The sequence below is a fragment of the Cetorhinus maximus genome, chromosome 2, assembly GCF_964194155.1.
Source record: "Cetorhinus maximus chromosome 2, sCetMax3.hap1.1, whole genome shotgun sequence".
In the NCBI taxonomy this organism is placed as follows: domain Eukaryota; kingdom Metazoa; phylum Chordata; class Chondrichthyes; order Lamniformes; family Cetorhinidae; genus Cetorhinus; species Cetorhinus maximus.
The window spans coordinates 219,765,598-219,792,336 of NC_135880.1; the positions used below are offsets into that span (position 1 = coordinate 219,765,598).

Here is a 26,739-nt window from a genome sequence, read left to right on the forward strand (position 1 = left end):
TCTCCAGGCCCTCATGATTTTGAACACTCTAGAAAATCTCTCTCAATTGTCTCTTCTCCAAGGGGAACAGCCTCAGTTTCTCCAATCTATCTACGTGCATGAGGTTCCTCATGTATATCTTTTCTGGGCCCTCTCTAACGACTTCACATCCTTCCTAAAGTACGGTACCCAGAACTAGACGCAATACTACAGTTGAGGCTGAACCAGCATTTTATACAAGGTTTCTCACAATGTCCTTGTTTTTGTACTTTATGCCCTACTAATAAAGCTCAGGATCCCATTTACTTCACTAACTGCTTTCTCAAATTGTCCTGCCACCTTCAATGGTTTACACAAATATATCCCCAAGTCCTCTGCTCCTGCACGCTCTTTAGAATAGTACCTGTTATTTTATATTGCCTCTCCTCGTTCTTCCTACTAAAATTAATCACTTCACACTTCTCTGCATTAAATTTCATCTGCCAATGTCTGCCCATTCCACCAGTCTGTCTTTATTCTCTTGAATTTTCACTATCCTCCTCACAGTTCACAATACTTCCTAGTTTTGTGTCATCTACAAATTTTGAAATTATTCCTTGTACACCCACGTCTAGGCCATTAATGTGGATCAAAAAAAACAGGTCCAAACACCGATACATGAGAACCCTATTTTATACCTCCCTCCAGTCTGGAAAATGACCGTGAACCATAACTCTGTTTCCTGTCACTCAGCCAATTTCATATCCACGTTGCTACAGTCCCTTTATTTCAATGGCTCCAACTTTGCTGACAAGCCTGTTATGGTGCACATTATTAAATGCTTTTCGAAAGTCCATGTCAACCACATTACTCATTTGCCCTTAACAAACCCGTGCTGGCGTTCCTTAATTAATCCATATTTGTCCAAGTGACTGTTAATTTTGTCCCCAATTTCCCATCATTTTTACCAAAATGACACCATGCCATTCTACTGCACGACCTATCACAAAACAATGACATATTTTGATAATTTTGTGTCATCACAGGTGAACAATACCAACTCTAAGGAATGCAACATTTTTCTGCTCTTTCTTTCAGTGTCCAATTTTAGATGCAGCAGGAGCTGCTTAGTGAGGGAAACTTTCTCTGCATTGCTCCATTTATTGCATCTTGAAGCAAAAAATTCAAATCAGCCTTCTCCACTGCATCAATGTGAATAGTTCCAACTTTCCACATTGGCTTTAAGATCTCCCCCAAACAATTATGTGCATTTTTTTCCACATTATACGTACAGTTTTTTGGGGCTGCTGCATCCACTAGGAACTCAGTAAAGACCACCCCAAACTCAGTTAATTTAGGATAATATATCAAGAGAACTTGCACTTGGTCGCTTGTATCACTATAATTTATTATTATCTACCAGTTTATCTCCTACAGAATTGTTCATGGGCAGTCTGGAATATCATTGTAAGTGCTGTCCATTCTAATTGAGGGGGGAGCAGCACTGTGGGACCAGGTAGCGGGATCAAGGGAAGTAGGGGCTTTTAATGATTTTCCTTTAGGTAGCCATTAACTTTAAAATAAATCCTTATGACTCACTAGTGTAGTAAAAAAAAACTACAATCTGATAAAAGTTCAATAAATTCAACTCCAAGTTCTGATGAAAGATTATTGTCCTGAAACATTAACTCTATTTCTCTCTCCACAGATGCTATCTGCCCTACTGAATATTTCTAACATCTTCTGTTTTTATTAAAACAATTTCCACTTCTCTCCCCTGCTTGGCCTTTACTCTCTATTCACCGTCCCTTAAAGCACTTTAACAGTCTGTCTGCACTTCAGGGCTGAAATAAAGTGCAAATAGTTGCTAATTAAATAAGATGCTCAAGTCATTTTCACCTTTTTACACTGTAGAGACAGTTTATCCGAGGATCAAGACACACACTTAACAAAAGAAAAAACCCAACATGGATGAAAAGGATTATATGAAAGATATTAGGGAGAAAAAAGGGTGCATAAAATTCTGAAATGGGACTTGTAATCACATTTTCAAACGCTTAATGATCCAGCCATTTGCCTTCTGGTTCCACTGGTACTTCTGCAGCTACTGACAATAGTAACTACCTTCAAGAAGGGATAATCATGCTGTGGGAACTATTGAGGTATTTTCCCCTTGTCCATCGCAGGGAAAATCCTGACACACATTCTGCTGAATCGCCTGCTTCCTGTGGTCAAAGAAATCCTCCCAGAGACACAGCGTGGCTTTAGACCTTTCAGAGGAACCTCCAAGATGGCCGTTGTTGCCAGAAAAAATCCAAGAAAAATGTTGAGAATAACTCATTTCATTCATCAACCTGACCAAAGCATTTGATTCAGTAAATCTGTGAATTGCGCTCCAAAGATTTGGATATCCGAGAAACTTCATCAATCCTGCAATTGCTTCCTGACGATATAACTTGAGCTGCAAATGTCTTGAGTGGGAGGTCTGAAACAGGTGCCTTCAAAATCCAGGCTTGTGTCAAGCATGGCTGTGTTACAGCCCCCATACTATTTACAATCAACTTGATAGTGGCTATTCACCTTATTAAAGATCAACTGCCCTCTGGTGTCAGTATTAAATGCTATCTGGCTGGTAAACTCTTTAACCTTAGTCACCTCCGTGTCAAAACTAAACTGACCACTACAGTTTGCATCAGATTTACAAGGCACTCTTGATCTCTTCAATTCTGCAGCAAGAAACTTGCCTGCCCTTGAACGTTGCCAAAACAAAATGCATATCAACCCATACCTAGACAGCCAAATATCAGGCATACATGTTGATGGAGAGATTCTGAAACGTATTGAGTACTTCCCATTCCTTGGTAGCCACCTCTCTCTCAAAAAGCCATCATTAATGAGGAGATTCAACACCGGATCAGCTGTATCAGCTCAGCCTTCCTTCCACAAACTACAGCAGCGAATATCTGATAATAAAAACCTCGACAAGTCAACAAAAGTTCTAGTGTACAGAGCAGTTGTCGTCACCACGCTCCTGTACTGCAATGAAACCTGGACTGTGTATCAGCGACATAAGACGCTAGAGAAATTCCATCAACAATGCCTCCACGGCATCCCCTAGATTCAACGGGAGGACCATCGAACAAATATTAGAGTCCTTCTTGAAGCAAGCTCCACAATGTGTACTGGTCACCACATTACAGGAAGGACGCAATAGCTCTGGAGAGAGTGCAGAGGAGGTTTACAAGAATGTTGCCAGGGTTAGAAAAGTGTAGCTACGAGGAGAGATTGGATAGGTTGGGGTTATTTTCCTTAGAACAAAGAAGGCTGAGAGGTGACTTAATTGAGGTGTACAAAATTATGAGGGGAATAGATAGAGTGGACAGGATAAAATTGTTTCCCTTGGTGGAGAATTCTAGAACCAGGGGACATAGATTCAAGATAAGTGGCAGGTGTAGGGGGGACATGAGGAAGAACTTTTTTACGCAGAGGGTAGTGGGTGTCTGGAATTCGCTGCCCAAGTTGGTGGTAGAGGCAAAAACTTTAAACTCTTTTAAAAAGTACCTGGATCTGCACCTAAAGTGCTGTAAGCTGCAGGGCTATGGGCCGGGTGCAGGAAGGTGGGATTAGAAAGGGCACCTGGGTGTTCTCGGGCTGGAATGGACAAGATGGGCCGAATGGCCTCCTTCTGTGCTGTAACTTTTCTATGGTTATAAGCATTTCAGCTTAACTCCTGTAAACTCAACTTCGATGGACTGAACATTGTATCCAGATGGCCAAAAAAGGTCCTGTTTTCTGAACTCTCAAATGGCCAATACTCCAGGGGAGGACAAAGAAAACGTTTCTGAAGCTCTCCTTAAAGGGTGGCAGCATCGATCTTAATGACTAGCAGGAGCTTGCTACTAATTGTTCAGAATGGCAAGAACGTGTCCATCAAGCTGCATTACACTTTGAGTCACGTCTTAATGACGAGGCTGAGTGGTGGCAGAAAGGGAAAGAAAAGGAAACAAATCCTGCTCTCTGGATTCCGCTACCTCATGGATATCCTGACCACATGTGCCAATGGTCTTTTGATCAACAATCAAGAATTGGCCTGTTCAGTCACACGAAGGCCCATGGCAGGAACTCAAGGCCCTGAGTCAATGTCATTCTCAAATTGAGGGACAGCCGATGACACAGCTAAATCACAATGACCTTTGATGCACTGGACTCTAGTAGAACCCTTACCCTCTCCCATATGGGAGACGGTGGAGTAGTCGTAATGTCATTGGGCTAGTAATCCAGAGTACCAGACTAATGTTTTGGGAATATGGTTTCAAATCCCATCATGGCAGCTGGTGGAATTTAAACTCAATGAAGAAAATCTGGAATTAAAAAGCTAGTCTCAGTATTAGTGACCATGAAAACCTTTGTCGATTGGCATAAAAAAACCCATCTGGTTCACTAATGTCCTTTAGTGTAACAAATCTGCCATCCTTACCTGGTCTGGCCTACATATGACTCCAGACCCACAATAACGTGGTTGACTTTTAACTGCCTTCTGAAGTGACTTAGCAAGCCACTCAGTTCAAAGGCAATTAGGGATAGTCAACATGTAGATGTCCATATCCCATGAGAGAATCAATGAATGAACCCCTAATTATTCCCCTTGATACAGCCACCAGCTTCACTCCCTCAAGTCCAAGAATGCTTATGGCGCACCACTGGGACAACCTGGAACACGTAAAACACTATTGGGCCCAGCTCTCCTTTATTGGTAATTCTGGATGGAAAAAAAAGACAGTCCGCACAGTCTTCTCCACTACCAACCATCTCAAACCCTCTCCTCTGCCCCCTCTATACACACACTCATATAACAATAGCTCAAGACCTTCTTTGTCACAAAGACTGAGCCATCTATTCAGCAGCTTTGCCAAGCTTCCCACAACACCCCTCACCACACCCCTGAATCCACATCTTTCTCTAGTTTCTCTTCCATCTCCCCATGCACTCGCCAAGCTCACCGTGGCCATAATACACACCTCCTGTTCTATCAATACTATTTCCAATACACTGCTGATCTCACAACTAATGTGTAAGCTGTTAGAAAGAAATGTTTGCATTTCTATAGAACCTTTCACAAACTCAGGACATTCCAAAGTGCTTTACAGTCAATTAAGTATTTTTGAAATTTAATCATCCTCACAAACTGCTACCACATCCCCAAGCTTACCCTTCTCTCCAAAATCCATGTGTTGTCACCTGCACCTGCAAATTTGAACCTCTCCAATCAGGTGTCCACCACTATCACGGCACTGAAACTGGCTCTAATCCATGTTAAAAATTACATTCTCTCTGACCAGGTTGCACTCACTCTCTTCATCTTTCTCAACTTCTCAACAGCCTTCTCATATAGCTGATCCCACTATCTTCCACCAACATCCCTCCTGCATTGTCCAGCTGAGTTGCTTCAGGTTTTGTGTCCTTGTGGTCTCTCTTTGAAGTTGACAGATTACTGGGTGCCCTTTATATTGTATTTCTTTTTGTCTCAGTGCATGTGAAGAATTACCTATTGTCAGAAACATTCCTTGACTCAATTGTTGTATGATGTATAGGGGTTGCCAACTCTGGTTCAACCAATCCTTGAATGTTTCACATATGGCCTTGTACTTCCAAATGTCATGCTCAGTCAAATAATGTATTCGCATCTCCATTTTCTTTTTATTAATAACAAATTAAAGTGTGTTCAAAGAAATGAAAAAAAAATACCCCTATGATTTTTTTTCCCCAGGTTTCTCAGAGCAATGTTTGGAAGATTACAGGACAATCCTGCAGAGATAGCTAGACTAATCTGTGACAAGCCAAATCTGTAACACAGCAAATTATTTTTCAAATCACTAGGAAGCTGTTTAATACAAACATGGCATCCAATGCAACAATATGCAACAAAAATGAACAGATCAAAATGAAAGGCTGTAAATGACTGCAATATTGTTTGTATTGATGCACCTGGTGATACATTTTGTAAAAGTTTAACCTGGATTGTACCCTTGTAATGTTGTTTTTGAAATGGTTTTGAATGTGATTGAAGATTTTTATGAATAAAGTATATTTTTACAAAAAAAAAAAAAAAAATATGCAACAAAAATGAACCATGCCATGTCCCTTGTTGTTTCAAGCCTTGTAATGCACGTGTTATTTTTGGTGTTGCTGCATTATTATTGTTATTTGTCCAGATACTGTAGCTCCAAAATATAAATCACAATGTTCAAACATCTGTTATTTAATTTGCTGAGTGCAATATTTTACATGGATACCTAGTTTTAGTATTCATTCAACACTCTTTACTTTTAGTACAGTAATACAATGTTGTTCCGTGCACAAGAAAGCCATCGATCCACCTAGTCCACTCTTGAAAGCATCCCATCAGATTCTTTACTATGATTCTAGAACTAATAGTCCTGCATTATTTAGGGCTTTTGAAAAAAAACTTGCCAACTTGTGGTTGAATCCTAGTCTGAATCCAATGCCCAACAGAAGAGCTTTCCTGAATCCAAATTCTCCAAACCATTTAAAATCTTAAAAGACCTTTATCACAACCACGTTCATTTTCTCCAAAGAGTAAAGTTCCAAGGTAGAATCATCTCGGAGCCTTCTACAATTAGGAGTCACTCCAATAATTCTGCATATTTTCTACAATAAACAGGCCGAAGTTCTACATAGTCTTCCAGATATGGTATTACCAAGGGCATAAAGAACTCCAACGTTACCTCATTAGACTTGTGTATCTCAACATTTTATTTGCTATATTTGCTGCCTACAAATAGTGAATCATTGGTTTTAAGAATCTATCCACAAAAACCCTCACAATTCGTTGTTACCTCCAGCCCATAACTATTTTTATATGTAATTCACAATCTTGTTTTTTCTATGCAATTTTATGATTTTAAACTTAACCATGTTGAATTCCATTGCCATATCCTCAATCACTGACTTAACCTTCCTTGACACTGGAGAACTTCCCTACTCCTCCTTAAATAGTGCCACAGGATCTTTTACATCAACCCAAGCAAGAAGGCAGACTTCATTTTAACATCTCAGTCAAAAGACAGCACTTCCCACAATGCGGCACCTCCTTAGTAAAGCACCGAAATGTTGTCCTGGATTATGTGCTTCAATCTTGAAATAAAGCTGGAATCTACAAACTTTGATCTTAAGAGGTGAAAATGCTACCAAGTGAACCAAGCTCACAGATGTTAACTTCTTAAATGTTGACTTTTATCCATCAGCTCAAGATCCCTATTTACTCTTGGTCATGAATCACAAGAGCCAGAGCTTATATTTTCTCGTTCCCTCTTCCACTCTAATTCATCTACAGTTTAGATTTTGTTCTTCTTTAAAAAAACAGTGGATGCAGTAAAGTGATAAATTACCTGTTTGTGGAACTGCATTCAGCTGACCATGGCACATTTCAAATCAACTTTTACAACATGCAAAATCAGTAGACCAGTTGCTGACAAGTTACCCACATAAAAACTACAATCTACCAGCTTCGTCGGTTTATACAGGGACTTGTTCTGAAGGCTCAGAGCAGCAGATTGCTATTTTAAGACCATAACTTAAGAATCATTGGAGCAGCCAGTGATACCTGTCTGGCAGACACCCGTCTGGCAGAATGCCATTTACTTAATTCAGCCTCTTGCTGCTCCACTGGGATTTAAACAATAAATTCGGAATTATATAAAACTGCAAGCCCAGCTGCCTTTTGCTCCAACCTGAATAACCTCATCATGGAATAAGACTTACAGTATCAGGTGCTTAAGAGGCTACCACTTTGATGCATTTGACAGTCCTTTTTCATGAAAATGCATGGTGGGGGTGAAGCGGGTATCCTGGCCAATGCTCCCCCTACGATCAACATCAAAAGCAGAAAACAATTTGATGCTGACTTTTATTAAAAGGTCAACAGTGAGCTGAAATAGTAAGGCAATCCTGCCACTTTACAAATCATCGATGCAACTGTGCTGACAATTCTTTGCACAGTCCTAGTCAACTCGGAGGAAAAAAAGAATATTGCAGTTATTTAAAGTAAACAGAAAAGGGTAACCAGAGTGTGTGGTAAATCGACGAAACAGACTCTCCGGAGGCGACGGTGGAAGCTGTGAAGATGGTTTATTTTAAAATATTTTGGGAATATGGTGGTATTCTATAAAGAAGGCTGTATGTCTGTGTGTCCATGATTAATTAAACTGGAGGAACTTTAATAGAGACAGCTTGTCTGTGAGAATTAAGAGATAAAAGGGTAAAGGAGCTAGATGCATGCATTTGTAATGAGAGGCTATGGTGAAGTTGGATTTACAAGTAAATAGGTTGGGTTTTAAAAATTTGTATTAGGAGATAGGTAGGGACTTGGCTTTTCAGCTGTTAAATTTCATAGGGGAGGTTAAGGGACTTTTACAACTTACAAAGATTTCATAAATAAATAAGGTAAAGTTATTAAGTTTTATTTGACCCAAAAGTGGAGGCAATAGGAAAACATTGAAGATTTTTATATTATGGAAAAATTGAATTCAAAGAGTTGCTGAGGACAATGGAATCTTAGATGAAAGGGGAAAAGGATATTTAAGGAATGATGTTGAGCTGAGTTGTGGGGGAGATGTCCTGAGACCAGCTCTGTGGCTGAGAGAAGGCGTGAAATCTGAAACAGCCATCCAGTCAAACCAGAAGTCTTTGTTTCAGAAAGCAGTTTGTTTTCTGAACTTTCTTGGATTCCCACAGCAGGGTGGAAACGTTTGAGGAGTTGTGTGGTATACCTTTACTAAAGCACAGCAGTTTTGCCTTGGGGTATTATTACTTGATTTTAAAAGTTAAAAACCTATGAGGGAGTTGTTACCAAGTAGCTTACTTGAGTATTCTGACCAAGTGGGCTTTTTGAGGAGGGGGCTAGTTTGTAAGATTGTTTCAACTGTGTAACTTTAAACTTATGTGCTTAAGTTTTTTTTTCTTGTCAGTAAATCTTTTAACTCTTAAAGTCCTGAAGGTGATACTGGAGTTCTATGCTTCTGGGATCAGTAGCTTTTCTTCCTCATTTTCAAAATACAAAAAAAGTTATGGTCAGGAAGGCAGGTTTCTCTTTGGGATCTAGCTTGCTCAGCAAATAACATCGGCTGCGGTCGTAACAAAGCACACAGCGCTGATTCATTAAAATGCAAACTAGATAGATTTATTTCTGGAAATAATATTTTGGGGTCCAGCAAATGAGTAATTTGTGACATGACATGTTGTAAGTGTAGCATGCTTGGGAGGAATAGGTGACTTTGGACCCATGGTGCCAAATATTTTCATCCTTTGAGTGTTTTCTTTGCCTCATATAGACTAATTTTTAGACAATTGGTTGTCATGATTAATCACTGTTGTATCATGGGACGTCCAGGATGAAAGAAGGAAAACTAGGAAAAACCTGGGGAGACATATTGCTCCGCATTGTGCCAGTTCCTCATGCATAAAGTAGATATCATGCTGACAATTTCCACAGTGGAATGGTCTGTGCCAAATATGCATGGGCGTTTGGGCATTGGCTAAATTCATCGGGTCCAATTTTTAGGAGTCACAGACTCACTTCACATATTAATTAGAAGGCTGTTCAAGGATCCCCCTGCAAAATCTGTTTATGCTGGACAGAGCAGGAAATGGTCCATCCCACTCAGGGTGGATCAGCTGCTACTGTGGCCACCAGCAAAAGGCAAGTTTTTCTTAAAAAAAGACAGCCTGCTTCTGCAGAGAGGAGATGGTGACTTGCCTGTCCTGGCCAACGTTCCTCCTTTCCCACCCCACCCACTGATCCTCATTGCCTGCTGCAATTCCATTCTCAGAACTTAACTTCAGGCCAGTCCCAGGGAAGCAAGCGGCCCCAACATTTAGCTCGGACATTGAAGGTAATATCTGTGGAGGCACCAGAAGATCATGCCTAAAATGTCAATAAAGTTCAAGCCCCAATTTCAGGCCCGCTTTAGGCCTCCCGTTGATTTGGATATTGCCTGTGCAGTACTCAGTCTATGCCCAATTAGCTGTTTGTGGCACTTAAAATCAATTAGCAAACACAGGTACAAAGTAAACCCAAGTTCAAATACCTTGTTCATTCGGGATATAATTCTCATCATAATCCTCTTCTAGGATTAATTGGTCCCCTATTCGCAGTGCAGTTGCTGTCATCTCAGTTTAAAGGTATGACCGTGCCTACCTGAAGAATTAAGAAGTACAAAGTTACACGAATGAAAGCTCAACAGTATTATTAAAGCAAAAAAAATTTCAGCTTGTTATAATTGCTCAAATGGCTGCTCAGAAGCAATACGGTACAGATGCAAGAATCAAGGTCAATAAATTACTCCTCAGAAATAACAGCATTGACAGAGTATCCACCATTTTATTTGATGAAGCAGTCAAGGAAGGAGTCACCTCTAACCTACCGTACTGCTTCATTAACTCCCCAGCACACCCTGACCAAAGCTAATCTCAGGTTAGTCACCAATGTTAATGTTGAAGTCATGCTTCAATAGAATACATGCTTTAAGTTGGTAGCTAAACATAGCGGTCCCCAATTAGGGAAGGGTTAGGGAATCATTGTAAGATATCACTCCGGGTGTCTGGGAGGAACTGGGAGCGTCTGTGACTTTACTTTACTGTCTTGGAAATAAACCTGTTTTAAAGGTACAGGCCAGCTTCAGACTCATTCTTCCTCAACATACAATTATTGGGATTAACAACCAAGCAGCCTAACCTTAATGTACAGAACTATATAATCACAGGTGATGTTCCCTGCACTCACATGGAAGTATTGCAAAATATCTATGATGTTACATTCCATATGAACCCAAGAGTGTGAATATTTTGCACAAGACAAAAAAGTAAAAATAAGAGTTGCACCTTCAGCACTCCTTCTAGAAGTTGAAACCATTATAATGAATTGTAATTAGAAGCAGTTGCATTTACATAGTGCATTTCCCAACCTCGAAATGAAACAAAACCCTACCCTGAATGAAACACAACCAATTAAGTGCTTCTGAAGTATAATCGCCGTTGTAACGTAAGGAAATACAGCAATAAATTTGCATCACAAACAGCAACAAGTTTAATAACCAGATAATCTAATTTAGTGATGTTGATTAGGGAATAAATGGTGACCAAGTCACCAAGAGAACTCCTGTGCTCATCTTCCAATCAGCAACAAACCTGCAACCTGCCTAGTCTGTATGGGTGGGCTTCTCATTGCCTTAACCAATGAAGCAATTAAAGGAGCCCTAATCATTTAATTTTTAAAAATGAGTTCAATGAGGGAATTCGCTCATTAACAGGCTCCACATGGAATGTTTCATGCACAGAAACAGCACAACAGTACCGCAGAATCAAATCCATTACCTCAAAATTAAAAGACCAGCATAATTCACCTATGACAAAGCCATAAATCATGATCGCTTGGAAGATATGGTCAATTTAACAAGTTTTAATGAAACAAAGCACACAAATTCCTTTGCTGGAAAACAGGGGAAGAACAAAAGGACGAGTAAAAGCGTATAAACAGCTGCTTCCACACAGACACGTCCGTGCTGCTCCTGCTGTCAAAGCCAGGTCGACACAAACAATAGGATTAGTTAGGTTACATGGATTGTGTATCTAGCTGTTTCGTGCACCACTTTAATGCAGATCTCAGAGTTCTGCAGAATATCTGTTAGTCCGTATGCCGGTTCAGTCACGGATGTTGGAAGCTACAGACGTTTATGAAGATTTCATGTAGAAGCAAGACGTCACTACTAAATTCGTGTAGGATATGAATGCAATCTAGCAAAAAACATAAAAACGGACTGTAAAAGCTTCTATAGGTATGTAAAAAGCAAACGTTTGGCTAAGACAAATGTGGGTCCATTACAGACAGAGTCAGGAGGATTCATAATGGGGAATAGAGAAATGGCAGAGAAGCTAAATGATTACTTTGTGTCTGTTTTCACTGAGGAAAATACAGGAAATCTCCCAGATTTAGAGATCCAAGGGAGTAGGGAGAATGAAGAGTTGAAGGAAATTATTATAATTAAGAAGGTTGTATTGGAGAAATTAATGAGACTGAAAGTTGATAAGTACCCGGGACCTGATATTCTGCATCTCAGAGTGTTGCAAGAGGTTACTACAGAGATAGTGGATGCATTGGTGATCAGTTTCCAAAATTCTATAGATTCTGGAATGGTTCCTGAAGATTAGAAGATAGCAATTGTCATCCCACTATTTAGGAAGGGAAGGAGAGAGAAAACAGGGAGCTACAGACCTGTTAGTCTTACATCAGTAGTAGGAAAAATGCTATTATAAAGGATGTGGTAAATGGATACTTGGATAATCATGATCCGATTGGGCATAGTCAGCATGGATTTGCAAAAGGGAAATCATGTTTGGTGAACTTGGAGTTTTTTTGAGGATATTACTAACAAAATTGATAAAGGAGAGTTGATGGACGTGGTATACTTGGGTCTTCAGAAAGGCTTTTGATAAAGTCCCCCCACAGGAGGTTGATTAGCAAAATAAAAGCACAGGGGGCAAGTGGCAATATACTGGCATGGATTAAGGGGGAAGCCAGTTGGGACTGAGATGAGGAGAAATTTCTTTACACAGAGGTTGTGAATCTTTCGAATTCTCTACCCCAGAGGGCCGTGGAAGCTCAGTCATTGTGTATGTTTAAGATAGAGGTTGATAGATTTCTGATTAACAATAATATAAAGGGCTATGGGAATACTGTGGGTAAAAGACAATAAGTGTTCAATCAGCCATGATTATATTGAATTGACAGGCTGAATGGCCCTCTCCTGTTCCTATTTCGAAACGTTGCACATTAAGTTGCCAGCCAAGCCTTGAAATTACAATAGGTGATCTTGACACATTTTTAGGAGTTGTATTTGTCCTAAAAGCTGCAGAGCTCCATCCATAGTGAAACATCCATTAGGAACTCCAATAAAAGAGAAACTAATTTTGTTTTGTACCTCCACCAGAAGCTTAGAACAAGTTTAAAATGCAAGCTGACGACAGCACTTATAGAAAATGGTGCGTTAAATAAGATAACTTATTCTCTTAGCAACCATATTACCGCCAAGAAACAAAAAAATGCCGCTCATAAAAATTGCAGTCCAAACAATAATGCATTTAATTTAAAAAGGCAAAATTCAGCACTGGCTGATGCAGGGGGTTTGAATGAAATTCCTTTCCTTCAGTAGTTTGGATTAAAATGCAGCCTGAACTAATCAGATGAACATCTCCTCACTGTCACTGGTAAACGTTTCCCATAAACAACCAATTTCAACTCAGGTTCACGTTGCATTTTGGGTTTGGACTCCAACATCGGAGTCAGGTTGGTTTGGTGGGGGGGGGGGGGGGGGGGGGCACCCCACACTGTGTTGAGCAATCGTCTAACAGTGGTTTTCCCTGAATTAGTCATTTAGTATCCAGAGGGTATACTCACGGTCCAATTAAGGAGGCCCCCCTGCACAGAAGGAGCTGCAGCTTGTTATTGCAGGGAAGGGAGAGAGAGAGGGCACCTCCACCTTGAGGTGCTCTCTCAGCAAGTGGCCACAGCTGTCCGGTTGCCATTGTGGAGTGGCTTGCGGCTGCAGTTGCTGCTGGGGAGGCAGGAAGCCTGCAAGGTGCGCTGGCCCTCCCGTCTGTTGCCGGAAGGCTGCCACCAGGTAATATTTTTGAGTACAAGCCAAATAAACTAAATTAACAAATCAAAGGACAAATTAAAAGGCAGCCCCTTAAAGGGAAACTGCAAAAACAAAAGACAAAACTTAAAGAACTTACAAACATTAGATCAAAATGTGATTAAAAGGGTCGATAAAGCACTCCAGCCCCCGCGGTGTCCACCAAGCATGGAAGGCCTCGACGGTATCAGCGGACACCATGTGCCCCCTCTCCAGGGACACCCGGCCGCGAACATAGCTGCGGAAGAGGGGCAGACAGTCAGACAGAGGGATGACCCCCTCAATTGCCCATTGCCTGGACCTGTTAATGACCAACATGGCCAGGCCCAGGAGCAGGAGCATGAGGAGGTCCTCCTCCCTCTCCGCAACCCCCTAATCCCCACCGGCTGCCCGTAGATCAGGAGCGTGGGCTGCACTGTTCTTGACACTGAGGGGGGCCCAAGGGCCAACTGAAAATTTCCAGTCAGCCTCCGATAATTGGTCTTAATTGGTCTTCAAATTAGCTTAATTTGCTACCCGCGTTTTGTGGGTAGGTAGCTCTTCCACCTCAATCGTGCCTCCGGAAAAATAGCCCGTGGGCAGGTTGGTGCCAGCAAACCAGGATGCCAGTCAGCAGCATGAAAGTACACGCTTGCCCACCTCCTTATCAGGGCAAAAATTCAGGAAGGTTTCAGGAATAAGTGGTGCTTTAAGTTAAAATGCCACAGTGGTGCAGCAGAGGGTGCTGTTGTGAGCTTGGAGCAAGGTACAAGGAGCTTTACTCTGTATCCCTATCGGCATGGCTGATGTAGGTATCAATAGCGTCCCCATGACAGCACTGAAATTGTTAACCTCAAGGAGCATAAAAATTCACCAGAAAAGCAAGAATCACAAACTGCCTGAAGGATTTATTTTTCCAATAATTTACAAAACCACACACTGTCATTATCACTACACACAGCTTTCTTTTATTGGTGGTAATTCCATCAGTTTTTAAACTAGCAGTTTTAAATTTAGCCAAGATTGATCATTTTAGGTTATACATAAGGTGCAAATTAGGAATCTCATCCAATACGATAACTGAAATACAAAATTAACAATTCCAGGTCAATTACAACTGAAATTGCAGTTGTCTGCTTGGCTGAACTTTATACCTTAGCTTTGAAGACAGCACAGTATAAAAATAACTTAATCTGGCATAGATGTTTGCCAGCGGCATGGCAGTTTTCAACATCCAGATATATGCAATTCCTTGTGCAAATACTATACATAGGATCATTCACTGAAAACTATTTTAAAAATAATACATGGGAAACGTTTCCAAGTACGTGCAATCAAGTATGTTCCTCTAGACAGAAGATAGACCAGCTCTGAACATAAGAATAGAAAGCAAAATACTGCAGATGCGAGAAATATTAAACAAAATCAAACACTGGACATACACAGCAGGGCAGAAAGCATATACAGAGGGAACACAAAGTATGTTACAGACTCTTTTTCAGAACAGGTTCTAAACATAGTGTTTTTGATCCAGTCCCACTCCAGGGACCAGGGCACAACACCTAGGCTGAGACTCCGGTGCAATATCGAGGGAGTGCTGCATCATCAGAGGTGCTGTCTTTCAGAAGAGACACTAAACTAAGGCCCTCTTTTTCCTCTCACGTGGACTTATAAGATCCTGAAAGGCAGAGTATTCAAAGAGTTGTAAAGGGTGCAGTATCTTAACCAAGCTTAGAGTGCGCAGAACAAAGAAGCCAGGGCAATGTCAGTGGATGGAAAACCACAGGGGAGATGGGGAGATTTTTTTTTTAAGTAACATGTTGTCTTGATCTAGAGTACACTGTCTGAAAAGGGCGATGGAAGCAGATTCAGTAGTAACTTTCAAGGGGTAATTATATACATGTTTGAAAAGAGAAAAAAGTGCAGGGCAATGAAGTAATAGTGGGGGATTATGACTAATTAGATAACTCTTTGAAAGAGACTGTACATGCATGCTGGGGCAAATGGCCTCCTTCTGTGCTGTTTGATTCTATGTGCTCTGGCACTATTTTGAAGACAAGCAGGGAAGTCTTTGCCTACATGTATCCCTCGAACAACATCCTTGAAAAGCAGATAATTTGGTCATTATCTCATTGCTGTTTGTGGGGCACTGCTGTGTGCAAATTAGCTGCCACACTTTCTGCATTATAGCAGTAATTACACTTCAAAAGTACTTAATTGGCTGTATAGTGCTTTGGGACATCCTGAGGTTATGAAAAACACCAAATAAATGGAAGTCTTGGCAAAGCTTCCTGATGGTGCAGCACATTTTTCTGGCCACATGGGGGTGTCAAATCAAAACATGGTTTCTGGATGGACAGCTATCCTGCATCAGTCTTTTTACTGTTTAAAACAGCGAGAGCTGTTAGGGCATCAGGGGAAGAATTGTCCCCCTCCCCCCGTCGGGGAGGAAGTGCAGGAACGGGTGCAGGCAGGCGCGGCGCCATTTTATGTGGGTGGGCCACTCCCTGTGCTGGTTTGGGTGGGTGGGGGGGGGGGGTTCCCTCAGCTAGGAGTGCGCTCTTTCGTGCATGTGCGTGAAAGAACAAACTGATCTCCCTGAGGCTAAGGGCTGCCTCAGGGAGATCGACTCCAAATGTAAAAATGGTAAAGGTACAAAAGCAAAATTTCCCTGACATGTCTCCACACCCCACCCCCCCCACCACCATGTGACATTGTCACATGAGTTGGGACATGTCCATCACTTTAAATCAAACATTTATTAAATTTTTAAAAACCCTCATGAAACCTCATCCTGCCCATGGATGAGGTTTCATGCTTTTTTTTGAAGCCCGCCAGGGCTCCTGGCCTGCCCGCCAACCTTAAGGTTGGACGGGAAGGTCCATTACTGAAGTTAATAACTTTGTCAATGGCTTCAATAGGTCATTGTCAGGTCGGCGGGCGCACAGCTGATTTGGCCATGCCCCCGCCGACCTGAAAATTGAGATGACGTGGGGTGACATCGGGAGTTCTGCCCGGCGTCATCCCGCGTCGGTGAGTGGGCCCGCCCCCTGCTCGCCGACCTAAAGATCCTGCCCCAGGAGTTCAGCCAGCCGGCTGTGTCCAATCTGATTTCAGAAAGGAAAATCAAAAATCACAGAGAAACAGGTAAGTGATTGTTGGTGAGCATTTTGCTCACATTGCTTTCAAAACTAGTGCAATTTATTAGTAATTGTAAGGTTTTATTAGTATCAGTAAGCTTTATTACCACTAGTAAAGTTTATTGGGAATAGTAAGGTTTATTAATTAACATATAATTAAGATGGCAGGGCAGGCGATGTGTTGCGACTGCAGAATGTGGGAACTCCTGGAACACCAGTGTGATCCAGGGCAAACACATTTGCAATTAAGTGTCTGAGGCTTGAGAAGCTCTGGCTGAGAGTCGTTGAGCTGCAGCCGGGCTGCAAACACCACGATGCATCAGGGAGGGGGAAAGTTACCTGAACGCTTTGTTCCAGGAGGCAGTTACACCCCTTAGGATGGGGTCTTCTGATTGGTCAGTGGTCAGGGACAGCAGGGTGTGACTGTAAGTGAGGCAGCAATGGGGATCGAGAAGGTAGAAGCCCTTGCAATTAGTTTGAGGTTTTTGCAACCTGTATGGTAGAAAGTGGTGGCTGCAGGCTGGATGAGCAAACTGACCATGGAACCATGGTACAGGAAACCATTCAAGTGGGCCATGTTATTGAGGAATGTAGTGGTAGTAGGGTACAGTGTAGTCAGGGGGATAGACACAGTTCTCTGTAGCCGAGACCGAGAGTTCAGCTGGCTGTGTTGCCTGTCTGGTGCCAGAGTTTGGGACATCTGCTCTGGGCAGGAAAGGAACTTACATTAAGAAGAGAGGTTGTGGTCCACCTAGGTACCAAAGCCATAGATAGAACTAGGAGAGGGGTTCTGCTGAGGGATTATGAACAACTGAAGGCTAAATTAAAAAGCAGTACCTCAAAGGTAATAACCTCTGGATTACTACCTGAGCCACAAACAAATTCGCAAAGGGTAAATAAGATTATAAATGTGTAGCTCAAAGATTAGTGTGGGATAAATGGATTACGATTCATGGGGCACTGGCACCAGTACTATGGAAAGTGGGAGCTGTATCATTGGGATGGTCTTCACCTGAACCGTGCTGGGACCAGTGTTCTGGCGAATTGTATAACTAGTGGAGCAGAGAAGGCTTTAAACTAATTAGTGGGGGCGCGGGATCAAGTTTGGGAAGATGTGATAAATTAAGTAGGGAAAACAAGGCAAGAAAGCAAAGTAGCAATAAGGGAAATGATGATCAGAGTGTGGCAGAAAGGGACAGAGTGTACATATCCAAGACTGCACCAGCAGATTAGGCTAGAGGTTACAAAAATAGTAAAAAGACATAACTAAAGGCTCTGTATTCGAATGCATATCATTCATAACAAAACAGATGAATTGACAGTGCGAATAGAAATAAATGCATATGATCTGATAGCCAATTCAGAGGCATGGCTGCAGGATGACAAAAACTGAGACCTGAATATTTAAGAGTACATGACATTTAGGAAGGACAGGAAGGTAAGAAAAGGTGAATGGGTAGCTCTGTTAATTAAGGATGACATTGGTACAATGGAGAGGGATGATCTTAGTTCTGAAGGTCAAAGTGTAGAATCGGTTCGGATAGAGATGAGAACTAGTGAAAACTAGTCACTTGTGGAATAATTTATAGACCCCTTAACAGTAACCAAACTGTAGGGCAGGATAGGAAGAAATAATGAGGGCTTGAGAGAAAGGTATGGTGATAATCATGGGTGGTTTTAATCTACATATAGATTGGACGAATCAGATGAGCTTATAGATTGTTTTGGGGACAGTTTCTTAGAGCAGCACATCCTAGAGTCAAACAGAGAGCATACTATACCAGATCTGTAATATATAATGAGACAGGATTAATTAATGACCTCGTAGTGAAGGCACTCCTAGACGTCAGTGATCATATTATGATTGAATTTCACATTCAGTTTGAGGGAGAGAAGAGTGGATGGATCTAAGACTAGTGTTTTAAGCTTAAATAAGGGCAATTATGAGGACATGAAGACAGAGCTGGCTAAAGTGAACTTGGAAATTAGGTTAAGGGATAGGTCAGTGGAGATGCAGTAGCAGATATTTAAGGAGATATTTCAGAATACTTAAAAAAGATACATTCCAGTGAGAAAGAAAGACTCCAAGAGAAGGACACACCATCCGTGGCTAACTAAGGAACTTAAAGATAGTATCAAATTGAAACAAAAAAGCATATCATTCTGCAAAGAACAGTGGCATGTCAGCAGATTGGACAATATAAAGAACAGCAAAGAATGACTAAATTATTAATAAGGAGGGAGAAATTAGAGCACGAGAAAAAGCTAGCTAGAAGTATAAAAACAGATATTAAGAATTTCTACAGCTATTTAAAAAGGAAAACTGTACATAAAGTGAGTGTTGGCCTCTGGAGTGAGTCTGGGGAATTAATAATGGTAAATAAGGAAATGGTGAATAAATTGAATAGATATTTTACATCTGTCTTCAGTGTAGAATATACAAATAATATCCCAGATATAGTTATGAATCAGGAGGTGAAAGGGAGAAACTTAAAACAATTACAATCACCAGGGAAAGGGTACTGGGAAAATTATTAGAACTAAAAGTTGACAAGTCTCTAGGTCCTGATGGACTTCATCTTCGGGTCTTAAAAGATGTGGCTGCTGAGATAGTAGGTGCATTGGTTTTAATTTTCCAAAATTCCCTAGATTTTGAAATGATCCCATTAGCTTGGAAAGTAGCAAATGTGACTCCTCTTTCAAGAAGGGAGACAGAAAGCAGGAAACTACAAGCCAGTTAGCTTAACATCTGTCATAGGGAAAATGCTGAAATCTATTATTGAAGAGGTTATAGCGGGCGCTCAGAAAATCTCAGCAGGTCTGACCCAAACCTCCCTGTTGCTTGCCATTTTAACACTCCACCCTGTTCTCTTGCCCACATGTCTGTCCTTGGCTTGCTGCATTGTTCCAGTGAAGCCCAACGCAAACTGGAGGAACAGCACCTCATCTTCCGACCAGGCACTTTACAGCCTTCCGGGCTGAATATTGAATTCAACAACTTTAGATCTTAAACTCCCCCTCCCCCCATCCCCACCCCGTTTCTTCCCCCTCACTTTTTTTTCAATAATTTATATAGATTCTTCTTTTCCCACCTATTTCCATTATTTTTAAATCTACAACTAATACTTTGTTAGTCTTTCCACCCCACCCCCACTACAGCTGTACCTTGAGTATCCTGCCATCCATTCTTAATTAGCACTTTTCTTAGATAATATCACCACCTTCAACACCTCTTTGATCCTTTTGTCTCTGACATCTTTTGATTATCTGCTCCTATCACTGCTTGCTTATCCCTACAACCACCCCACCCTCAACTTCTCTCTCCCCCCGCCCCCCACCTTAGACCAGCTTATATTTCACCTCTCTCCTAACTATACTTCAGTTCTGCCGAAGGGTCATAAGGACTCGAAACGTCAACTGTTTTCTTCTCCACCGATGCTGCCAGACCTGCTGAGTTTTTCCAGGTAATTCTGTTTTTGTTTTGGATTTCCAGCAGTAGCTTTTAGCTTTTTGTTTTTAGCTTAGAAAATCTCTATGTAATCAGACAGAGCCAACATAGTTTAGTGAAAGGGAAATCATGTTTGGCTAATTTACTGGAGTTCTTTGAGGAAGTAACAAGCAACGTGGATGAAGGGGAACCTGTGGATGTGGTGTACTTAGATTTCCAAAAGGCATTTGATAGGGTGCAACATCAAAGGTTACTATGCAAACTAAGAGCTCATGGTGTAGGGGATAACAGATTAGCATGGATAGAGGATCGGTTAGCTAACAATAAACAGAGAGTCATGATAAATGGGGCATTTTCGGGTTGGCAAGGTGTGACAAGTGGAGTGCCACAGGAATCAGTGCTGGGCCTCAACTACTTACAATTTATATTAATGACTTGGATGAAGGGACTGAATGTATGGTTGCTAAATTTGCTGATGATCTAAATTTAGATAGGAGAGTAAGTTGTGAAGAGGATATAAGGAGTCTGTAAAAGGATATAGATAGGTTAAGTCAGTGGGCAAAAATTTGCAAGATGGAATATAATGTGGGAAAATATGAACTTGTCCAGTTTGGCAGGAAAAGCAGAAAAGCAGCATATTATTTAAATGAAAATTGTAGAACTCTGAGGTATAGAGTGATCTGGGTGTCCTGGCACGTGAATCACAAAAAGTTAGTACACAAGTACAGCAAGGGATTAGGAAGGCAAATAGAATGGAATATAAAAGGGATGGTTTGCTATAGTTCTGCAGGCCATAATCTGGACCAGACCATATCTGGAGTACTGTGTACAGTTTTGGTCTCCTTATTTAAGAAAGGATATAAATGTGTCAGAGGCAGTTCAGAAGGCTCACTCGACTAGTGCTTGCGATGGGGGGGTTATCTTATGAGGAAACGTTGGACAGGCTGGGCCTGTATCCATTGGAGCTGACATTGGAGTCTGGAGTCACATGTAGGCCAGACCAGGCAAGGACAGCAGATTTCTTTCCCTAAAGGACATTAATGAACCAGATGGGTTTTTACAACAATTGGCAATGGTTTCATGGTGATCACCAGACTTTTAATTCCAGGTTTTTACTGAATTCAAATTTCCCCAGAGCATCACCCTGGGTCTCTGGAATACTAGTCCAATGACACTACCACTATGCCACTGGAAAACAACGTTTAAAAATACAGGGTTTAAAAAGACAGAGATGAGGAGATTTTTTTTTCTCTCAGAGGGTCGTGAGTCTTTGGAACTCTTCCCCAGACAGGGGTGGAGACAGGGTCATTGAATGTTTTTAAGGCAGAGGTAGATGAATTTTTGACTAACAAGGGAGTCAAGGTTATTGGGGCAGGCAGAAATGTGGAGTTGGGGCCACAATTTGATCAGCTATGATCTTGTCGAATGGCGGAGCAGGCTTCAGGGCCCAAATGGCCCACTCCTGCTCATAACTCATAGGTTCGTACGTACTGGTTCAGGCAGGACAAAGATACCAATTTACTCTAATTTACAGTTAACTGTTCCAAGTATAACAAACATATCATTAGCTGCCCAGCTTGGTCAGTAATGTTGCCTGCCATGTTTAAATATGGGTGAAATCATGTGAACAGATGGGAAAAGGGTGAGAAAAACACCGCCTCAGTGCTTAAGGTATCTATTGGACAGGCGTTGTTGATGTAGGTATCAATAGCGTTCCAATGACAGCACTGGAATGGTTAACATCAAGGAGCATAAAAATTCACCAGAAAAGCAAAAATCGTTAACTGCCTGACCACCTTCCCAAATCAGCCCTAACGGTAAATTTCAGGGGAGGGGCCCGGAAGCAAAAAAAAAACCGACAGCCAGCTAAAACTCAGAATATCCTCCCCGATTCCATAAGGCAATCGAGCAAGAAATCACAGTCACCCTGGATCACATCTCGACTTCTTTGTTGATGGTGAAATTCATTTAACATCTTGTAACTTTAATAACTAATGTCTCCACAATAACAAGTTACTGGAGTACATGGGGGAAAAATAGTCATTTGAAAGGAAGATATTAATTTTTGGTGTCTAGTTTATGTTTTCAAACTTTCTTCACACCACTATCAAAAATTGGAACATCTGACAATCCTATCTGTATCTGCATTAGATCTCACATACTCAGCAGGTACTGATGCTGAATAAAAGATAATTACAATTTTGCTGTGGGTGTATTGCAGTTAGGTCTGCGGAGCCAACTGTGCTGTTCTCCTGTGTTTAATGTGTGTAAGCAGCAGACCTACGGGCATTTTGCATTAAAAGTGGCTGACATTTTGTCCAGTACTCATATGCAGCATATAGTAACACCATGATAGTGCATCATATCACAGCAGCGTGTGTTTACGCACATGCACATACATTACACGCTCCCATCAACTCTCGAGCACTTTACTGTCACTGAAAAACTACATTTACTGTGTCCCGTTCCCCCTGCCCCCATAGCCAGGAGGTCAGCTGCAGTCAGAAAAGACCTTGTGAAGAATGGACCTTCTTGGCCACTGATCTGAAAATGTCTGAGATTTATTCTGTTATGGGTGCTTGCTGCATGAAAACGGTGGTGTGGATTTCCACAGCTAAAGATTAATATTAAAATTGTCACATTCTTAAATTCTAAAGAATTATGTTGTGTACTTCAGTGGAGACAGCTGTCTGTACAGCGAAGCTGTGATGAGTCAAAATCAGATGACACAAAATTCCAGTTATGTCGAAGTCATCAACAATTCCCGCTGGCAGAATAGCAAATCCCATAGAATGATGCCCGCGATAAGCTGAAATTCCGCACTGGTAACTCCAGATTTGCCGAACTTGTCTATGCTTGTCATATGACCACACCAACCAATAGAGTAGAGTTAGACCATCCAGGAGCATGGAATCATGGAACCCAAGGAGCCGATGAGCCTTAAGAGTCCAAAGAATGCCCACCTGCTCACCCCTACTGTATCACTAGCTGATGCCGCAAAGGCTGTAGAGATGTTCCAGGATTTCACATTGCAGCATGAAAGCACCAAAGACATGTGTGACTGCATTGAAGACATGGCGGTCTGTATCACCATGTCCAAAGGCAGCACGTTAAGCAGCAAAAGATAATGGAGTTTTTCCACAGCTAACTCCTGACATTTTTCAATGCAAGCCTCCAGCCTCTCACAAGGCCAAGCCATTGTAAGGTGTGAACAACTTGAATAAAGACTTTTTCCACATATTTACTGCTTTACTGTGTTTTCAATTGGAATTGGAATCTGGTGTTTTTGACATAAACTGTTTGTAAGCATATCAGGTTACATAGAGACGCAATCAGGAAAGGGGACTCCATGGCTATCATGCAGCTCTGCTTAACACAAATTTGTGGCCAGATTCCGAGATTTGATTCATCAGAATTTTACTGTAAATGCAAGTAAAACATACATACAAAGAAACACATTTACAAAATAAAGGGCAAGATTGCGAAAGTAATAAGGCTACAGCTTGATCATCAAGCCATTGTTTCCAAGACTGTCACAGACTTCATCTCCTCTGGAGATCTTCTCTTCACAACTTCCAACCTCAGTCTCCCAACCTCAGACGGCCCGCTTCTACCTTCTCCCCAAAATCCACAAACAGGGCTGTCCCGGTAGACCAAACATGTCAGCCTGTTCCTATCCCACAGAACTCGTTTCTTCCCATCTTGACTCCGTTCTCTCTCCCCTTGTCCAGTCTCTTCCCAACTACATCTGCAATTCCTCTGATGCCCTACATCATATCAGCAATTTCCAGTTCCCTGGCCCCAACCACCTCCTCTTCACCATGGACGTCCATTCCCTCTACACCTCCATCCCCCACCAGGATAGTCTGAGGGCTATCTGTTTCTTCCTTGAACAGAGGCCAGAACAATCCCCATTCACCACCACTCTCTTCCGTCTGGCTGAAGTTGTTCTCTCACTAAACAATTTCTCCTTAAACTCGTCTCACTTCCTCGAAATAAAAGGCGTGGCTACGGGTACCCGCATGGGCCCCAGTTATGCCTGTCCCTTTATGGGTTATGTGGAACATTCCTTATTCCAGTCCTACTCAGGCCTCTTCCTACAACTCTTTCTCCGGTTCCTCAATGACTGTTTTGGTGCCGCTTCATGCTCTTGTCTGGACCTGGAAAAATTTTTATTAATTTTGCTTCCAATTTCCAACCCTCCATCACTTTCACATGGTCCATCACTGACACTTCCCTTCCCTTCCTTGGCCCCTCTGTCTCAATTTCTGGTGATAGGCTGTCCATCAATATTCATTACAAGCCCACCAACTCCAACAGCTACCTCGACTACAACTCTTCACACCCTGCTTCTGTAAGGACTCCATCCCATTCTCTCAGTTCCTTCGCCACCGTCGCATCTGTTCCGATGATGTCACTTTCCAAAACAGTGCTTCTGACATGTCTCCCTTCTTCCTTAACCGAGGTTTCCTGCCCATGGTGATTGACAGGGCCTTCAACCATGTCCAACCCATCTCCCGCGCCTCTGCCTTCACACCTTCCACTCCCTCCCAGGACCATGATAGGGTCCCCCTTGTCCTCACTTTTCACCCCACTAACCTCTACATTCAAAGGATCATCCTCCGCCATTTCCGCCAACTCCAGCATGATGCCACCATCAAACACATCTTCCCTTCACTCCTCCCTGTCGGCATTGCGTAGGGACCATTCTCTATGGGACACCCTGGTCCACTCCTCCATCACCCCCTATACCTCAACCCCCTCCCATGGCACCTTCCCATGCAATCGCAGAAGGTGCAACATCTGCCTCTTTACTTCCCCCCTCCTCACCGTCCAAGGGCCCAAACACTCATTTCAGGTAAAGCAGTGCTTCAATTGCACTTCCCTCAATTTGGTCTACTGCATTCACTGCTCCCAATGCGGTCTCCTCTACATTGGAGAGACCAAACGCAGACTGTGTGACCGCTTTGCAGAACACCTTTGGTCTGTTCACAAGCATGACCCAGAACTTCATCTTGCTTGCCATTTCAACACACCACCCTGCTCTCATGCCCACATGTCCGTCCTTGGCCTGCTGCAATGTTCCAGTGAAGCTCAATGCAAACTGGAGGATCAGCACCTCATCTTTCGATTAGGCACTTTACAGCCTTCAAGACTTAACATTGAGTTCAACAACTTCAGATCATGAACTCTCTCCTCCATCCCCACCCCGTTTTGATCCCCTTTTTCAAATATTTATTTTTATATATATCTTTTTCCCCCCACCTATTTCTATTCTTATTTTTAAAATTTATTTCCATTCATTGTTTTATCCCCACCTTTTAGCCTATTCTGATATTTTCTCCCACACCGTCCCCTCCCCCCACTCCACCCCCACTAAGGCTATATGTCACTTGCTCATCCTGCTTTCTACTCTTAATGTCACCATTAGCACCTCCTTTAGCCAGTATCACCACCATCAACACCCCTTTGACCTTTTGTTTATGACATCTTTTGCAATCTCTCCTTTGCTTCCATCTATCACTGGCCTTCTATCCAGCTTCACCTGTCCCACCCCCCTTAAACAGTATATATTTCACCACATTTCTACTTCTCTTTAGTTCTGAAGAAGTCATACAGACTCAAAACGTTAACTCTGTCTTTCTCTCCACAGATGCTGTCAGACCTGGTGAGTTTTTCCAGCAATTTTTGTTTTTGTTTCAGATTTCCAGCATCCGCAGTATTTTGCTTTTAACCCAATCACAGCAATGTTAACTCTTCCTGGTGATTAGATTGCGAGTATAGGATTACATGAAGCATAGGCCGGGGACCCCATGGATTAGGTGCGTACTGAAGTTCCTTGTGTAAAGAAAGGCTTGCATTTCTATAGCAACTTTCATGACTTCAGCACATCACAAATCACTTTACAACCAATGAAGTATGTTTGAAGTGCAATTATTATTGTAATGTAGGCAACATAGCAGCCAATTCGCACACAGCAAAGTCCCCCAAACAGCAATGTGATAATGGCCAGATAATCTGTTTTAGAGATGTTGGTTGAGGAACAAATGTTGGCCAGAACATCAGGAAGAACTCCACTGCTCTTCCTCAAAATCATGCCTTAGGATCTTTCACATCCACCTGAGAAGGAAGGCAGTCAGTTTAACCTCTCACAAAAGAGACCCAAATGAAAAAGGTCATTTAGTTCATCCAGAAAGAGCCTATAGTCATCCTATTGCAGTATGGAATACAATGATTCCAGGGATTTTGTCACAACTGCCGTATCAAGAATTCTACTGCATATCTTGGTCTTCTTTCTGTGAAGAAACTTCTGCAATCAGTCTTAAAACTGCCTTTTGCCACCTTGAATCTGTCTCACTTTATCCTTCACTACTGTTTTAAACATGTCCGCACTGTCCCCTCTTGCTCATCTGTTTTTAGAGTTGAATAGTCCAAACTTTTCCAGTTCTCTTCAGTTTAGTCATCTGACAGTAGGCATCAGCTTCATGGTCCTTCACTGCATCAC

The 26,739-nt window shown here is 41.9% G+C and overlaps 1 protein-coding gene across 7 annotated transcripts in view; it reads right to left on the minus strand.

The window, feature by feature from the left end:
* Positions 1-26,739, minus strand: part of cep164 (centrosomal protein 164) — a 209,497-nt gene that overhangs the window by 166,907 nt on the left and 15,851 nt on the right. For all 7 annotated transcript variants that reach the window (XM_078532883.1, XM_078532867.1, XM_078532859.1 and 4 more), the window contains one exon: positions 10,065-10,174. In XM_078532883.1, the coding sequence (XP_078389009.1) occupies positions 10,065-10,146 (82 nt within the window). In that variant the 5' untranslated portion in view covers positions 10,147-10,174. The remainder of the gene's footprint in view (positions 1-10,064; positions 10,175-26,739) is intronic.